General features: G+C 39.0%; 1 protein-coding gene across 3 annotated transcripts in view; it reads left to right on the top strand.

Moving 5' to 3' along the window:
* ABCE1 (ATP binding cassette subfamily E member 1) overlaps nt 1–17867 on the top strand; it is a 30880-nt gene that overhangs the window by 11188 nt on the left and 1825 nt on the right. For all 3 annotated transcript variants that reach the window (XM_004588136.3, XM_058666803.1, XM_058666804.1), the window contains exons 5-17: nt 897–1014; nt 1306–1443; nt 1585–1654; nt 2077–2173; nt 3002–3091; nt 6722–6843; nt 9889–10110; nt 12514–12573; nt 12665–12723; nt 15212–15322; nt 15408–15550; nt 15664–15786; nt 17596–17707. In XM_004588136.3, coding sequence (XP_004588193.1) covers nt 897–1014; nt 1306–1443; nt 1585–1654; nt 2077–2173; nt 3002–3091; nt 6722–6843; nt 9889–10110; nt 12514–12573; nt 12665–12723; nt 15212–15322; nt 15408–15550; nt 15664–15786; nt 17596–17707 — 1465 coding nt within the window. The remainder of the gene's footprint in view (nt 1–896; nt 1015–1305; nt 1444–1584; nt 1655–2076; nt 2174–3001; nt 3092–6721; nt 6844–9888; nt 10111–12513; nt 12574–12664; nt 12724–15211; nt 15323–15407; nt 15551–15663; nt 15787–17595; nt 17708–17867) is intronic.

The following is a 17867-nucleotide window of genomic DNA, read 5'->3' as shown; positions in this document are numbered from 1 at the left end:
AAATAAGTTTTAGGGAAATTTTCCCTTTATTAAGATTTCTTTGTATGTTTGAAAAGCAGAGATACAGAGAAAGAGGGAAACAGAGATCTTCCATTCACTGACTCACTTCCCCTGTGGTCACAGTAGTCAAGGCTGGACAAGACCAGAGCCAGGAACTTCATTTGGGTCTCCCACATGGGTGTCAGGGACACTTGGGTCATCTTCCCCCGCTCTGTCAAGGCAGTGGCAGAGTTACATCAGAAATGGAGTTCCATGGGATGCTGGTATAACTGCCAGCAAGTTGGCCATTATGCCACAGTACCAGTCCCAGTTTTGTTCAGGCCTTCCATCCACAGTTCTTCAAATGTACACTCTGAATTTGGTCTTACATCATTAAATCATACACAAATTCATGCTCGTAAGTATTAAGCTGCTACACATTAGTATTTTGAATCTGGGATTCTAAATTTTACTACTAAAAAGCTATTTCTTAACCTGCCAGCACATAGAGGCCTGCTGCAGCAGGGAGTATGAAGTGGAATATTTCTGGTTGATCTGGCACTTCTCTCCTTGTAAGTAAATGGCAGGTCAGGAAAAAAAAAGGGTGAGAATGCACCTGCTATGGAATTTTGTACCAAAGCATTTTGTTGTACTTAAAATTGAACCTTCTGTAAAGGAAAATGTTACTTTATAATGGAAATTGAATAAATAAAATTAACAACTGATTATGGATGCATATCTAACAACAGTTTAGTTAATCTGGCTGGTTGTTTCTTCTACTAGGCAATAATATCTGACATCTATTTTTTTAGCTTGTTAGTGGATGTGTGTGAAGTGCAAGTGCATTAAAATACGCAATTCTGGTAATATGTGCTTTTTCTTCTGAATTTTTATTATTGTTTGTGTACTTACAACAGGTTGCCTATCCCTCGTCCAGGTGAAGTCCTTGGACTAGTTGGAACTAATGGTATTGGAAAATCAACTGCTTTAAAAATTTTAGCAGGGAAACAAAAGCCAAACCTTGGAAAATACGATGTATGTATTATAGAACCTTATAAAAATTAGTATCTTGGGCCACTTTGATGTGATTTTTTAGGGGAGGTAGATTAATTGAGTGTTCTTATTTTCAAGATTATTTGAACTATTTTAGAATAGTATTCTAAGACTATGTGTTTTTAATTAAGTTGTATTGGTATTACCTAAGTGAAAAATCTGTCTCCTAAGTTGGAAGTATTCTACATGGATATATGTTCTATTCTGTATGACATCCATTATCTCTCTTTTTTTTTAATACTGAAGTTCAGATAATTATATGTGTATCTTTAGGATCCTCCCGACTGGCAAGAAATTTTGACTTACTTCCGTGGATCTGAGTTACAAAATTACTTCACCAAGATTCTGGAAGATGACCTGAAAGCCATCATCAAGCCTCAGTATGTGGATCAGATTCCCAAGGCCGCAAAGGTCAGTTGCTTTTCTAGGAAGAATTTACGTACTGTAGATGCTGATGGTGCTTTACAAGATACGTGGTAACTTGCTTGACTTTGAGATCCTTTTTCATATTAAAGGAAATTAGTGCTAACTGTCTCTGGTCTATTGTGACAGGGGACAGTGGGGTCTATTTTGGACCGAAAAGATGAAACAAAGACACAGGCGATTGTGTGTCAACAGCTTGGTAAGTGTTTGTTGTGTTTCTGTTCTAGTGGGGCTTGAATTAAGATGATACAGATACACATTTTATGTGGATTACCGAGCTATCTGGGGAAAATTGCTCTTTAACATACTTTTGATATAACAGCCATTTCAAAATGAAGTGTCTTCCAGGCCCAGAGTGGTGACATGCAGTACTGGTTGAGCAATTCTAATCTGAAATGCTCCAAAATATGTTTTGGAGAACCAGCATTACAGTGAAAAGTTTCACTGCATTAGCGATGTTCAACCAACATACTCTGCAAATATTTTAAAATGTGAAAACTTAGAATTGAAATACTTCTAGTCCCAAGCATTTTAGACAGTATTTAATCAGTATACATTTTGCTTGGAAGCGTGAATGTAAAATTTATAATATTGAATACACTGCCTCTATGTTCTTTATAGATTTAACCCACCTAAAAGAACGAAATGTTGAAGATCTTTCAGGAGGAGAGTTGCAGAGATTTGCTTGTGCTGTTGTTTGCATACAGAAAGCTGATATGTAGGTTACTTTATACTTCTTATGTGTCTTCATACTTAATTCAGGTTTGCATCAGTAATGCTACTAGTAAAATGGATAGTTTTCAAAAAAATTGAAATGATATCAAATGCTCTGGTATTCCTAAAATCTCTTAAGTTGAAGTAATTGTGCATCTACTACTCTTTTTCTTTGCCATTCCCCAGATGGAAAAGCTATAATTTGTAAAGTAGTTTATGTAAAGTTCCAACGCCTTTTAATACAAAATCAGGTGTTTGTAATTTTTTTTAATTATTTATTATGTTGGATTATGTGACACAGTTTCATAGGAGGTGTTTGTAATTTAAGCTATCTTTTTATGAGCAAGACGTTTAAGACAAGCTTTTTAAACAGGCTGGCAGACTTTTTATAAATATCTCAAGTAAAATGTGTGGCCTTTGAGCTCACCCCAAATCAAGGTGGCATGCCATGTAAAGGGGATGGAAACAAGACCCTTCCTTCCTACCTTGTGGTCCTTTTCTCTGAGTCATTGAAGCTACGATGGTTTTCCTTATTTCTGCTCTGGCATACATTGCTGGCTAGCCTTTCTCCCAAAATTGTATAATTCTATGCATAAGGCTTTGATGCTGCTAATTTAGCTTGTTTAGAGGAAGACTCCAAACTACCTCAGATCTCCCAAGCTCTCCATAGGCTCAGTCAGAAGGCAGTCCTGCATAAATCGTTTTCTTCCTTTTTCTTTTAAACAGTACGGGAATTGTTGTATGTTATTAAATCAGCATTAGCAATGCTTTACATTAACATGCAGTGTTGAATTATGTTTCTCTCAATTTACCTTTTTTTTTTTTTTTCCAGTTTCATGTTTGATGAACCTTCAAGTTACTTAGATGTCAAACAGCGATTAAAGGCTGCTATTACTATACGGTCTTTAATAAATCCAGATAGGTAAGTACAAATCTAGAATATTCTTTTGCTTGGCTGTTTTTAAAATTTATTTTTATTGGAAAGTCAGATTTAAAGAGAGGAGAGATAGAAACAGCTTCCGTACATTGGTTCACTCCCCACATGACCACAATTTCATGTGCATGTTCTTGTTTTCCATCTTCTTTCTAGCTACCACTTGATTTTATCTGCTTCTTTGTATATCTGAGTGTCTCATTTGTTAACACCCTGATTTTCAACTAACGATACTCTGAAATCTTCTTTTTTTTTTTTTTTTAAAGATTTATTCTTTTTATTACAGCCAGATATACACAGAGGAGGAGAGACAGAGAGGAAGATCTCCCGTCCCATGATTCACTCCCCAAGTGAGCCGCAACGGGCCGGTGCTGCGCCGATCCGAAGCTAGGAACCTGGAACCTCTTCCGGGTCTCCCACGCGGGTGCAGTGTCCCAATGCATTGGGCCGTCCTCGACTGCCTTCCCAGGCCACAAGCAGGGAGCTGGATGGGAAGTGGAGCTTCAGGGATTAGAACCGGCGCCCATGTGGGATCCCGGGGCTTTCAAGGCAAGGACTTTAGCTGCTAGGCCATGCCGCCGGGCCCAGAAATCTTTTTTTTTTTTTTTTTAAGATTTAATTATTTTTATTATAAAGGCAGATCAACAGAGAAGGAAAAACAGAGAGAAAGATCTTCACTCCCCATGTGTCCTCAGTGGCCAGAGCTGAGCCAGTCGCTTCCTCTGGGTCTCCCATGTAGGTGCAGGGTCCCAAAGCTTTCGCCGTCCTCTACTGCTTTCCCAGGCACAAGCAGGGAGCTGGATGGGAAATGTAGCAGCCAGGATATGAATCTGGGAACCTGGCTCATGCAAAGTGTGAATTTAACCTCTGAGCATTCAGGCCAGGCCCAGAATACTCAAACTTCACACAAATTTTGCACATATGTATTTCTGGAAACCAGATCTTACAAGAATCTTAGATGATATTCCCATTTTGTGAATGAAGTAACTTAATGTCAGAAAACCAGTTTTTATGAGTTACAAATGACGAAAGTGTGACAAGAGCTGAAGGCTTTTTCCTATGTAACATTATCTGTATGATCTTATGATCCTAAGTTTGAGGCTAAGATTATAAATTATGAAGGAAAGCATCTACAGAGTAGACAAAACAATATTGTAAATTTAAACCTTTGGAAACTTCAGCTGACGTTATAAAGGAGGCTATAGAAATAATATTTAATAGCTCAAACTCTGATAATCGCTGTTTCAAACAAGCTGTAGGTAAATGTCTAAAATACCAAACAAATCTAGAAATTAAAAGTATAGTAAGTGATGGACACTTGGCAGAAATGGAGAAGTTGATTATTCAAGGGGAAAAAGATCCATATTTTAGTGTTTGCTTTGTATTAATGAAGTAACAGAGATAGTAGCTAAAATTTGGGAAAGGGACGTCTAAAGATATTGTAGAGTTGCTGGAGTTTAAAATCAAATCAGAGGACCTGAAGAGAGATTTGTCCAAAGTTATAACAGTATTGAGACAAGTACAGTAAGTCTGAACTAGAATTTAGGCAGGGAAGAAAGAGGGGAAATTTACATCTAAGATATTGCTCAGAAAAAGTGCACATACTTAACAATTTAGTATATCAGTAAGAATAAAATGGGTTTTTAGTGGGAATGATAGTCTCATTAATATAAATTGGTTTTGTGCAAGAAACTGATAGATTATGTTGTAGTTTGAGATACCTGGAAGACTTTTCTTATTTTCTTATTTTTAAGACTGATTTATTTTTATTGGGAAGGCAGAAAGATCTTCCCTTTTCTGGTTCGCTCTGCAATGGCTGCAGTGGCCACAGCTGAGTTGATCTGCAGCTACCTCTTCCAGGTCTCCAACATGAATACAGGGTCCAATGGGCCTGACTCTGCTGCCTTCCCAGGCCACATGTAGAGAGCTAGATCTCTATCAGATCTCTATCACTAGCACCTCTATCAGATGCTAGCACCTCAAGGTGCAAGATGAGGCTGTTGCTGCCTGGTAGCATGCTACTGGCCCCATCTAGAAAAGAAGACATTTTTTTATTTTCTCACTTAAGTCTATCCACTTCACATTCATGTCATATCCCATCTCATGGAAAAGTATTCCAGGGCCCAGCACGATAACGTAGTGGTTAAAGTCCTTGCCTTGCACGCGCCGGGATCCCATATGGTCGCCAGTTCTAATCTCGGCAGCCCTGCTTCCCATCCAGCTCCCTGCTTGTGGCCTGGAAAAGCAGTTGAGGATGGCCCAAAGCCTTGGGACCCTGCTCCCACATGGCAGACCAGGAAGAGCTCCTGTCTGGCTCCTGGCTTCGGGTTGGCTCAGCTCCAGCCTTTGCTGTCACTTGGGGAGTGAACCATTGGACGGAAAATCTTCCTCTCTGTCTCTCCTCCTCCTCTGTATATCCGCCTTTCCAATAAAAACAAATAAATCTTTAAAAAAGTAGACTCCCAACTACATGGGCCCAGTTTTAATCTGACCTTCAGTGCATTTAATTATCTATATAAAATATTTTGCCATGTGGCACACTTTTTGTTGCTTTTTTGTATCTGTTTCGTGTCTTCTCCACTTACGTTCTGTATTGTCTTTGTTTGTCTTCTGCAGCAGCTAAGTGGGACAGAGCAAGTTCAGGGCTTAGTACATTACCAGAAGTGCATATGCTCCAGTGGTTTCTCCTTTGTTTGTTTTGTTTGTTTGTTTGTTTATGTTTCTTGGGGGTTTTTTTTAATGATTTTTTTTGAGCAACACATTTTTTCATAGCTGGTTTTGGGGCCTGGCACTGTAGCCTAGTAGCTAAAGTCCTCACCTTGCTTCATCTGGGATCCCATATGGGTGTGGGTTCATATATCAGCTGTTCCACTTCCCGTCCAACTCCCTGCTTGTTTCCTGGGAAAGCAATATAAGATGTTAGCCCAAAGTCTTGGGACCCTGCACCTGCGTGGGATGCCAGAAGAGGCTGTGGGCTCCTGGCTTCTGATCATCTCAGCTCTGACTATTGGGGCCACATGGGGAGTGAACCAGTGGATGGAAGCTCTTTCTGTCTCTCCTCTCTTTAAATCTGACTTTCTGATAAAAATAAATCTTTTTTTTTTAATTAGCTGTTGTCTTCTTAGCTTAGGAAGCCATTTTTGAATGTGAGTACTTGGGGCTGACATTGTGGTGTAGTGAGGTAGGCTATCGCCCATGCCTCCGGCATCCCATGTGGATGCCAGCTGAAGTCCGGACTGCTCTACTTCAGTGCAGCTCCTTCTGTTACGGGTAGGAAGTCAGTAAAGGATTGCTCTACTCCCTGTTCATAAGGAGACCCCTACAAATTGGCCTGGCCCAACCCCCGTTGTTTGAGCTAGAGTGAATCAGCATACTCAAGATCTCTCAGAGTCTATGTCTTTTTTCCTGTGTGACTGTCTTTCAAACATGAATACCTTTAAAAATGAGCATCGATATGAATATGGAAAATGTTCTATGGCTTTTGCTTAATGTTTAGGATGCATCTTTTAAATGTTTTTTTTTTTTTCTAATTTTTTTTTCCAAAGAATTTTGAGAGAATTTCAGCTAATTGCATGTGATGTGTTAAATTTGGAAGTTAAAGTAACTTTTGATTTCCAGGTACATCATTGTGGTGGAGCACGATCTAAGTGTGTTAGACTACCTGTCTGACTTCATTTGCTGTTTGTATGGTGTACCAAGCGCCTACGGTGTTGTCACGATGCCTTTTAGTGTAAGAGAAGGTAACCTGGACCGTTTCCATTCACCTTTCTCTTCTATTCTAATGCATACAAAATACATTATTATTCATAGGAAGTAGTTTTGTATTTATATATCTAACATTCATCAGACATTTTTGTCTTTTGGAATTTAATCACAACAGATAACAAATGATGCTTGATTTGATTTCACGTTTACTGTGGTGCAAAAGTGATATATGATAGAAAAAGTACTTGAAATTTTGAGCTTTTGTGTTTTCCCTGCCTAGAACTGGACAGGTAAAATACTGTTTAAATTTTTGGGCAGCAGCTGCAGATGTAGGTCCCGGGGAGCAGGGAGTTCTCAGGGAAACAACCAGTACTTTTTTGAGTTGACCAAAGGTTTCTAAGCTATGATATTTGGTAAGTTAGTGCGTTTCAGCTTATGAAGAACATAGACCTATTATAAATCATGCAGCATGTGGTGTGTATTCATAAGGCTCATTGAAACTGTTTTTATATAAAATGTGTTTCTGTTTCATAGAATTTTCTATTCGGTGCATCAGAGTGCATTTTTGCTGGTTTCTTTATTTTTTTAACATTTATTTTCATTGGAAAGGCAGATTTAGAGAGAGAAGGAGAGACAGAGATCTGCTGGTTCACTCCCTAAATGGCCTCAAAGCCAGGAACCAGGAGCTTATTCTAGGTCTCCCACATGGGTGCAGGGTTTCAACACTTTGGGTCATCCTCCATTGCTTTCCGAAGCCACAGTTGAAAATTGGATAGGAAGTGGAGCAGCCTGGTCTCGAACTGGCACCCATATAGGATTTGAAGTCTTAGGATTTCTCCTGTCATATGATTTGCTTCTGCCAAATCATTGGTCTTCTTGAAATTTGTCTTTGACAAGCTGATACTTTTAACAAAAGTTTAAATTTCAGTTATTCCTTTTATGTTTCAAATGTGTGTATAAACTATATGCCATGTATGTGGAGTTGAAAATATCTAAAAAGCATAATTAGTAAGTATATTCCAATTTTCATTCATTCCTTCTACTTTTTTGAAAACAGAATGTCTTTTTATCTGCAAATTTAGGAAAAGTAAAAACTGCCCACCACTAAATGACTCTAGAAGCAAATAATAATGCCCTTGAAACTTTTCTTTCAATTTTTCTCATTTTTCTTCTACTGTTTTATTTACTTTGTGTTTTTGCTTTTAAGCTGGCAATCTAGAACATCAAACACAATAGTTTTTTGTTTTGTTGTCTTTTTTAAAAAAATAGGTTAGATACTTTAAAAATGGTTGGATCTTTTAGGCGCATACTTTAGTGAAGTGATGAATATTCAGTTTTCTTGTCCATTGTGTTAAGGAATGATAGCGAAGATGATTAGTGTGTTACTACATTAATTGAAAGTTCCAGAATGAGATTAATGTTTCAGATACTCAGCAATCAGTCTTCACCATTTCAGTTATAGAAACTGTGTGAAGACTGTAATTCAAGATATGATTCTTAGTGACACTTGATTTGCCTTACTTTTAAAAACAGTTACAGTGGACCCAGTGCTATAGCCTAGCAGCTAAAGTGCTCTTCTTGCATGCCAGGATCCCATATGGGCGCCAGTTCTAATCCCAGTGGTCCTGCTTCCCATCCAGCTCCCTGCTTGTGGCCTGGGAAAGCAGTTGAGGACACCCAAAGCATTAGGACCCTGCATCTGTGTAGGAGACCCAGAAGAGGCTTTAGGCTCCTGGCATCAGATTGGCTCAGCTCCAGCCTTGCGGCCACTTGGGAAATAAATCAATAGACAGAAGATCTTTCTTTCCTCCTCTGTCTCTCCTCCTCTCTGTATATCTGCCTTTCCAATAAAAATAAATTTTGGGAAAAAAAAAAAAACAGTGACAATAAGAAGCTATTTCTACTTTCCTTTGATATACAGAAGTGAAGACCAAGTATAAAAAAGCTCTATGAACTACGAAGTGTGATTAAAAGTTGGGCTCTATTTTTTAATTACAGTAAGCAGTGTGTCAGGAGTATGAAGTCTGACTTCTCATATTTTAAACCCTTTGGCTTTGAGTTTTTATTTCCTTGATTGATGAATTAGCCCTCAGATAAATGACTGCTAAGGTTCCTCTAACCATGTTTTTATATAATTTCTATTGTAGCTTTTTACTTTTTCATTTTAAATTTTTGATAGTTTAAAAATGTAAAGTCAAGATTCTGGTTAAAATAAAAGTGTCCCCCCAAAAAAAAACGTGTCCCGTGATGTATTCTGTTAGCACAGTGTTCTACCTTTGGACCTGGGCCCGAGATGTGGCTCTTAATTCTAAATGACATAAATAGCACACATAGCTTCTCTAGTGAGAACTTGCCAGATTTCTGCTGCTTTCTCTGTTTCTCTGGGAAGCATTGAAAAGGGGGATCTTTGTTGTGGTATGAAGCTGCTACCTGTGAGGCTGGCACCCACATGATCACCGGCTGGCGCCCCTGCTGCTGCAGCTCTGATCCAGCTCCCTGCTGATAGGCCAGGAAAGCAGCGGAGATGGCCCAGGTGCTTGGCCTCTTGTCTGCCCTGTGGGGAACTGGATGAAACTCCAGGCTCCTGGCTGCAGCCTGCCCTGGTGTAGTCATGGTGGATAGCCGAGCTTGTGTTGTTTGTCTTTCTCTAACTCTGCTTCTCAGATAAAATGAACAAATCTTTAAAAAGTAATAATTCACTGTAGAGCAGGTTTCTCAGATGTAATGTTTGTTTACTTTGATTAATAAAATGTTTTTAGATAATCTTGGTTATCTTTGAATAATGAAGCTACAACCTAATGGGAAAAAAATCTTATTCTAGTAAAAATCATATCATAATGAAAGAATGTGTGTTGGGGGATGCACTCATATGCTTCCGAAGGATACATGGTTGAACCAGTTAAAATTGTCATATGCATGAGAAAGTATGTCCTACATTATATGTAGTCATGCATAGTATAAAAATTCCATAAAATCTTAAAAATCTACATTTAGATTACTTCCAAAAGAGCATAGAATCTTGAAAAAGTTCAGTTTCTAATTTATCTTTCCTAATCTGTTAACAATATTCTTTCCAACAGGTATAAACATTTTCTTGGATGGCTATGTTCCAACGGAAAACTTAAGGTTCAGAGATGCATCACTTGTTTTTAAAGTGGCTGAGACAGCAAATGAAGAAGAAGTTAAAAAGATGTGCATGTACAAATATCCAGGAATGAAGAAAAAGATGGGAGAGTTTGAGCTAGCAATTGTAGCTGGAGAATTCACAGATTCGGAAATTATGGTGATGCTGGGGGAGAATGGTAAGTTTTTCTTATTTTATGATCTGTAAGAAGTCTCATTCAGGAAATTATTCTCAGTCAGCCCATGAAGAATTTTGCCAGCTGATCTTTTAGTGTAAGATTACAATTTTGTAGCATTGTATAATTTAATCTTAATTATCATTATTTCAGGTTGAGATTTATTTCATAACCTTCGGTGAAAAGAGTTTTTTCTAAGCTGGCTTTTCTGTTACTCATCTTGTGCACTGATTAGGAAGAAAAAAATTGGTAATTCATATCTAGTTTAAAATTTTTTAGCTTGGTATGCTTTCATTTGTAATTTTTTAATGTTTTATTTATTTTTAATGGAAAGGCAGATACATAGAGAGAAGGAGAGACAGAAAGATATTCCATACTCTGTTTGACTCCCCAGGTGGCCGCTTCACCGGAGCTAAGCCAGTCCGAAGCCAGGAGTTTCTTCCAGGTCTCCCACATGGGTGCAGGGTCCCAAGGCTTTCGGCCATGCTGTACTGCTTTCCCAGGCCACAAGCAGGGAGCTGGATGGGAAGTGTAACAACTAGGACATGAATCAGTGCCCATATGGGATCCTGGTATGTGCCAGGCAAGGACTTTAGCCACTAGGCTACCTCACCTGACCATACTCCCCCCACCCACCCCATCCCCTTTTTTTTAAACATTCATTTATTTTTCTTTTTCTGGAGAAGGCTATGTAAAAGAGCGAAAGAGATCTCCGATCCGCTGGTTCACTCCCCAAATGGCCACAGCGGCTGGGGCTGAGCTGATCCAAGGCCATGAACCGGGAGTTTCTTCCTGGTCTCCCTTGTGTGTGAAACAAGCCTTGGACTTGGGCCATCTTCTACTGCTTTCCTAGGCCAAAGCAGGGAGCTGGATTGGAAATGCAGTCGCAAAGATTAGAACCGTACAGTGCCCATATGGATGGGGTACCACTACTGCAGGTAGAGGCTTAGCATGCTACCCCACTCTGCCAGTCCTGAAACTTTTTTTAGATTAGGATAACTTATCTTTTGAATAATATATTACCAGCATTTTTTTTTAAGTTCCTTGTTTGAAAGGCAGCGTTAGAGAGTCCCCAAATAGCCTGAATACCTGGAACTGTGCCAGGCAAACACCAGGAGCCAGTATATTCATCCAGTCTCCCATCTGGTGACAGGGGTCCAGACCCTTGAGCCATCTTCCAGTGCTTTCTCAGGCACATTAGAAGGCAGCTGGGTCAGAAGTGGAGCACCCAGGAGTGCAACCAGTGTGCCCATGTGAGTCACTGATGCCTCAGCCAATGGCTTACTATAAAGCCTTGCCGATATTCTAGCATTGTTCATATTAAAAGCAGGTGAATTTCAATATTTAATGATCTGTTTATTACTTTCTTCACTTAAAAAAATATGAGCTGTATTCAGTTTAGAACTGTGGTAGAAATATTCTGCTTAATTGTTTTTTATCAGGCTTAATTAAATGTGGAAATTTTAAACTGGATTGCAACTAATCTATTCATTTACATTTTATGTAAATGAAATGTAAGATGATGGGATCCTAGAATATGCATGTTATCTTGATTGTGTGACTGATATTGCTGCTAAAGAATTGTTTCGAGAATCCCAGGACTTCAACTCTACAGGTCTATCCTTTGTTAAAATGGCCATTATAAGCTGGATTATTCTTTGATCCTTTAGCTTAAAATGATTCATTTATTTGAAAAGCAGAATAACACAAGTCTCCCAGTGCTCTGCACAGCCAAGGCTGGAGCAGGGGCAGCCAGGAGCTGGAAGCTCAGTCTCAGTCTGCCATATGGAAGGCAGGGCCCAACAACTTGAGATGTTCCCCATTACAGCTCAGGGTGCACCTTAGTAGGAGACTGGATTAACCATGGCAGCTATTCTAAGCAATATATGGAATGCCCTCTCCCTTGCAATATAAGGTGTGTAACTTTTAGAATTCAGTAGTGCAGGGGCCTGGCACGATAGCATAGCAGCTAAAGTCCTTGCCTTGAATGCGCCGGAATCACATATGGGTGCCAGTTCTAATACCGACAGCCCTGCTTCCCATCTAGCTCCCTACTTGTGGCCTGGGAAAACAGTGGAGGACGGCCCAAAGCCTTGGGACCCTGCACCGGCATGGGAGACCCAGAAGAAGCTCCCGCCTCCTGGCTTTGGATTGGCTCGGCTCCAGCCTTTGCGGTCACTTGGGTAGTAAATCATCGAATGGAAGATCTTCCTCTGTCTCTCCTCCTTCCTGTATATCTGCTTTTCCAATAAAAATAGATAAATAAAATCTTTTTAACAAAAAAAAAGAATTCAGTAGTGCCAGTGCATGCCAGAAAACTTTTCTCTGCTACAATCATGTAGAACAGAATTATTTGCTCTTAAATATGAAACATCTCAGGTCACTCTGCTTCTCCTGTTCTGTCAGGTACAGGGAAAACAACGTTCATCAGAATGCTGGCTGGACGACTGAAGCCTGATGAAGGAGGTACTGTTACTAAGTCTTTCTACGCTGTTGCACATAATTTTAAACAAAGATTTGGACAGTTTTGACTGCCTAATGGTTTTCTGTTTTGCAGGAGAAGTACCAGTCCTAAATGTCAGTTATAAGCCACAAAAGATCAGTCCCAAATCAACTGTGAGTTTTTACACTTACTATTAAAGAAATTTTATATATTTGCATTTCACTTAATCTTTTATTAAAATTCTTGTACAGGTTCAGTTCTGAATAGGTTTATTGAAAGTGGTTAATTATTCATTACTGACAGGAGATGATTTATTTCCCCTAGTAGCAGAGAGCTGTTGAAATCCACCATCTTTTCACAAAATAAACTATTAGAAATCTAATGTATCTTGTGCTGCCAAAAACACCATCAGGCATAGGTAGAGTACTCTAAGAAAGAAGGCATTTACACATTATATGTACATTATGGGACCTGCATCCAAAATATATTAACAACCAAAATATGGGGAAAACAATTCAATACATTTGTATAAGCAGCAGTTTTGTGGCTAAGACCATAAAATCACAGGCAATAAAACAAAAAATATTCAAGTGAGGTTTTCTCACACTAAGAGCTTCTTTACAGCAAAGGAAGCATTCAGCAGGATGAAGGAACAGCTGACAGAAAATATTTGCAAACTACCTATGATAAACCATTAATACCCAGAATATATGAGAACTATGGAGAGTCAAAAGCAAAACATTTATCCAGCTGTGAAAATGCATTGGTGGGCCGGCGGCATGGCCTAGTGGCTAAAAGTCCTCGCCTTGAAAGCCCTGGGATCCTATATGGACGCCGGTTCTAATCCCGGCAGCTCCACTTCCCATCCAGCTCCCTGCTTGTGGCCTGGGAAAGCAGTCGAGAACGGCCCAAAGCTTTGGGACACTGCACCCGCGTGGGAGACCCGGAAGAGGTTCCTGGTTCCCGGCTTCGCACCGGCCCGTTGCGGCTCACTTGGGGAGTGAATCATGGGACGGAAGATCTTCCTCTCTGTCTCTCCTCCTCTGTGTATATCTGGCTGTAATAAAATGAATAAATCTTTAAAAAAAAAAAAAAGAAAATGTATTGGCATTTTTTAAGAAAAAAAAGTACATACAACCAAAAAACATATTGGTACATCATCAGAGGAAGGAAATTGAAGCCACAAAAAGATAACAAATGCAGAAAAGGTTGTGGAGATAAAAACCCTGATATACTTTTGGTGAGAATACAAACTGATACAGCCATTATTGAAAACCGTAAGGCACTTTCTCAAAAAAAATAGGTATGTTATATAACTCAGCTTTTCATCTTTGGGAATAAATCCAGAGGAAATGAAGTCAGCATATGAAACATGCCTGCTTGCTCCCATTATTAATTATAGTGCTTTTAATAATAGCAAAAAATATGAGATTAACCCAGTCTCAAAGGATAAAGAAACTAATAGTGGAGTATTACTCATCCATAAAAAAGAATGAAATCTTTACACCTGAAACAAAAATGGTAAATAGAGATAGTAATGTTTAACTGAAACAAGCCAGAGAACATGCATAGCGCATTTTCTCATTTGTAGAAGTGGAGGAGAAAGGATGTCATGTTATTTGGTATATATTTATATTGTCTTCACAGAATTACACCCCTAAATTAAAATATGCCCCTCTTTCCTCTTTTTATTCTTTTTCTTCATTAGTCACATGGGAAGTATAAATTAAAGTCATAGTGAGAATAGTACTTTATAACCAAAGACAGTCCAACTGTCTGTAAGAATGTGGAGACATTAGGACCTACTGGATTGCTGGTAGGACTCTATAAAGTGGTAAAATCTCTTTGAAAAACAATCTTAGAAGCCCTAAGGTTGGTCAGTGACCATGTGAACCAGCAGCTATACATAAGAGTACCTCAACGTAGGAATTGCACGCAATTACAGCCCAAAAGCCAAAGCAGCCCTGATGTTCATCAGGTGGTAAATGGCTTCACTTACAGTGAATCTGTCATTGGTAACTGAGAAGTTCTCTAACAGCCTTATCCTGAAGCGGCGCGCAGAGGGTGTCTGTGTTGCCTCTGAGGAATGGCTGAGGTGTCGTGATGTTACTCTGACCTTCACAAGTATACCTAGTGTCATACTCCTTTCTCCCTGAAACAGTCATTTGCTTCATTCAGACTTAGGTTTTTTAGGATATATTTTAATTTTGTGTTTAAGAGTAGTTACTGAGAGAAGGGAGTCAGAATGGCAGATCTTTTATGTGCTGGTTTATTGCCCAAATAGCCATGGTGGCTGGAGCTGGTCCATTCAGGAACAGGGAGTTTCACCCAGGTCTCCCTGTTAGGTATAGGAGCCCAAAACTTGGTTTTACTCAAAAATATTATAGTTAGGCATCCTTTGCTTCTTTCCCAGGCCATAAAAAGGAGCTGAATTGGAAGTGGACCAGCTGGGTCTCAAACTGGTGCCCATATGGCCTGCTACTCCACAGTGCCAGATTATTACTGGATTTTAATCTGTTAAACATGATCAGTTTTAAGAATTAAAAATATAATTATTGTCTATTGATGTTAAATGGTAATTTTGCCCTGGAATGTAACTGTGTCACAGAGCAGGTCTATCCTGAAATTTTATCATTGAAATACATTTTCTGTTAAAAACAGGGAAGTGTACGCCAATTATTACATGAGAAGATAAGGGATGCTTACACCCATCCGCAGTTCGTGACCGATGTGATGAAGCCTCTGCAAATTGAAAACATCATTGATCAAGAGGTACTCTTAACAGTGTTTGGGTTGTTTTTGATTTTAATTAATTTATACTTTGAATGTTATTACATGGTTTTCTAAACTTTATTAGGTACAGACATTATCTGGTGGTGAGCTGCAGCGAGTAGCTTTAGCTCTTTGTTTGGGCAAACCTGCTGACGTCTATTTAATTGATGAACCATCTGCATACTTGGATTCTGAGCAGAGATTAATGGCAGCTCGAGTTGTCAAACGGTAAATACTTACAAGTGCATTAATTTTGACTTCATCTATTAGCATACAAGTGTATTTAATAGCACACTTGGTCATCTTCTAATAAAGCTGTAAAATATTTTTAAATGTTTTAGCTTCATACTCCATGCGAAGAAGACAGCTTTTGTTGTGGAGCACGACTTCATCATGGCCACCTATCTGGCGGATCGAGTCATTGTTTTTGACGGCATTCCATCAAAGAACACAGTTGCAAACAGGTAAATCTATTTTTCAAATGTTCAGAGTCAGCTGTAAAGCTAATGAATAGCATATTGCTGCATTTTAAATTTTCCCTTAAGCTTATAGCATTATCATACCACTTTTCATTTTTTAAAAAATAATGAACACGGGCCCGGTGCAGTGACCTAGTGGCTAAAGTCCTAGCCTTAAACGCGCCAGAATCCCACATGGGCGCCGGTTCTGATCTCAGTGGCCGCACTTCCCAGCTCCCTGCTTGTGGCCTGGGAAAGCAGTAGAGGACGGCCCAAGGCCTTGGGACCCTGCACCTGCGTGGGAGACCTGGAGGAAGTTCCTGGATCCTGGCTTCGTATCAGCTCAGCTCCAGCCATTGTGATCACTTGGGGAGTGAATCATCGGATGGAGGATCTTCCTCTCGGTCTCTTCTCCTCTCTGTATATCTGACTTTCTGAACCTAATTCTATGACTCCTGAGGTTATTGAGTACTGCAGAATGGTTTTCAGATGCAATAGAGAAATGTTTGACCTAGTGCATTAAGCTCTGGTCCCATGCCTTTTCTACATTTTGTCTGCTTTGTTGTTTAGATATCAAAATAGGGATTTGTTATTACACATCATTTCTTGTATAGTGTTATTTTGTGCATGAAACACAAGAAGAGGGCTCGGCAGCGTGGCCTAGTGGCTAAGGTCCTCGCCTTGATCCCATATGGCCGCTGGTTCTGGTCCCGGCAGCTCCACTTCCTCTCTGTCTCTCCTCCTCTCAGTATATCTGACTTTGTAATAAAAATAAAATAAATCTTAAAAAAAAAAAAAAAGAAACACAAGAAGAAGAAATCCACAGAGGTGATTTGATTGGCCAGCCTGACTGTCCTGAAGGTAACTGCATCCACCAGTGGGTCGGTCCTAGGTATTGATCTACAGCAGAGAATAACTTCACAGTTCTCTGTTTCTTCTTATTTTTACCAGTTAGCTTGAACAGTAGTGTATATAGAGAAACCTTACATTCAAATCTGTTTATGAGAAGTTTCTTCTAGTGTTAAAACCTATTAAGTGAAACCATATGGAACAATTGACCTAAACAAAGAGCAATTAGATGTGATTTCAACAGAGTATTTCGTAACAGAGGGAAGAATAGAGTTGCTGTTTGAATAATTCATAGTAAAAGTACTTCCTTTCTCTCCTCAATGTCTTAGTTTTCAACTTAACAATTGGAGAATTTTATTTGTTGAAGAGATATATTTCTTAGAATATGCAAAACTTATTCACATAGTCTTCTGTTTGTGTTATGAAATACTTAACTGTTTCCAGGTTGTGATTTTGTGTGACCTAAAATCTATTGTGGGTAAACCAATGAATAAACCATACAACTTTGGGAAGTTATTATTGAAACGAGTTTATACACATGTATTCCTCTGATGCCACAGTTGTAAAATAGGTAACTTTGACTTTCTGTTAAATTTTCTTCTCCCTTAAAGATGGCAAGTAGTCATTAATCTCATTTGAAAAACTTTTTTCAAAGATGATTCTGTCCTCGGTGTTTGATATTCCAGACCAGAACAATTTAAACTGTGTTGATTTCACATGCAAAAAAATTATAACCAGACAAACTTGTTGTAATCAAAGCAGAGTCATTTCTGATGACTTATGGTGTGCTATATTATAATACTATCAACCGCAGTGGTTATGATGCACTATATAATAACACTGCTACTATCCACAGTGGTTAGGGTTTGGGAACTACAGGAAGGTGATTCTTAGCACTGTGCACTCCCGAAGAAGGTTACATTTAAGGGGGAAATTCAATCAAAATTGTTCTCTCTCTCCCCTCAGTCCTCAGACCCTTTTGGCTGGCATGAATAAATTTTTGTCTCAGCTTGAAATTACATTCAGAAGAGATCCAAACAATTATAGGCCACGAATAAACAAGCTCAACTCAATTAAGGTATGTTTGAAATTATGACTGACTATTCCTTTGCCATAAAAAATAAAACGCTGTTTCTTTAAAAATAGTTGCAATATTGTAAAGTTTCTGAATAAGCTCCAGTGGTGAGCATAAAAATCTTAGTGGAAAACCATCATCAGCATAATTGGCAGTGTTTTTA

Source organism: Ochotona princeps, chromosome 7 (genome assembly GCF_030435755.1).
Source record: "Ochotona princeps isolate mOchPri1 chromosome 7, mOchPri1.hap1, whole genome shotgun sequence".
NCBI classification, from domain to species: domain Eukaryota; kingdom Metazoa; phylum Chordata; class Mammalia; order Lagomorpha; family Ochotonidae; genus Ochotona; species Ochotona princeps.
Note: the sequence above shows the minus strand (reverse complement) of the source record. Positions and strands in the feature narration are given on the sequence as shown.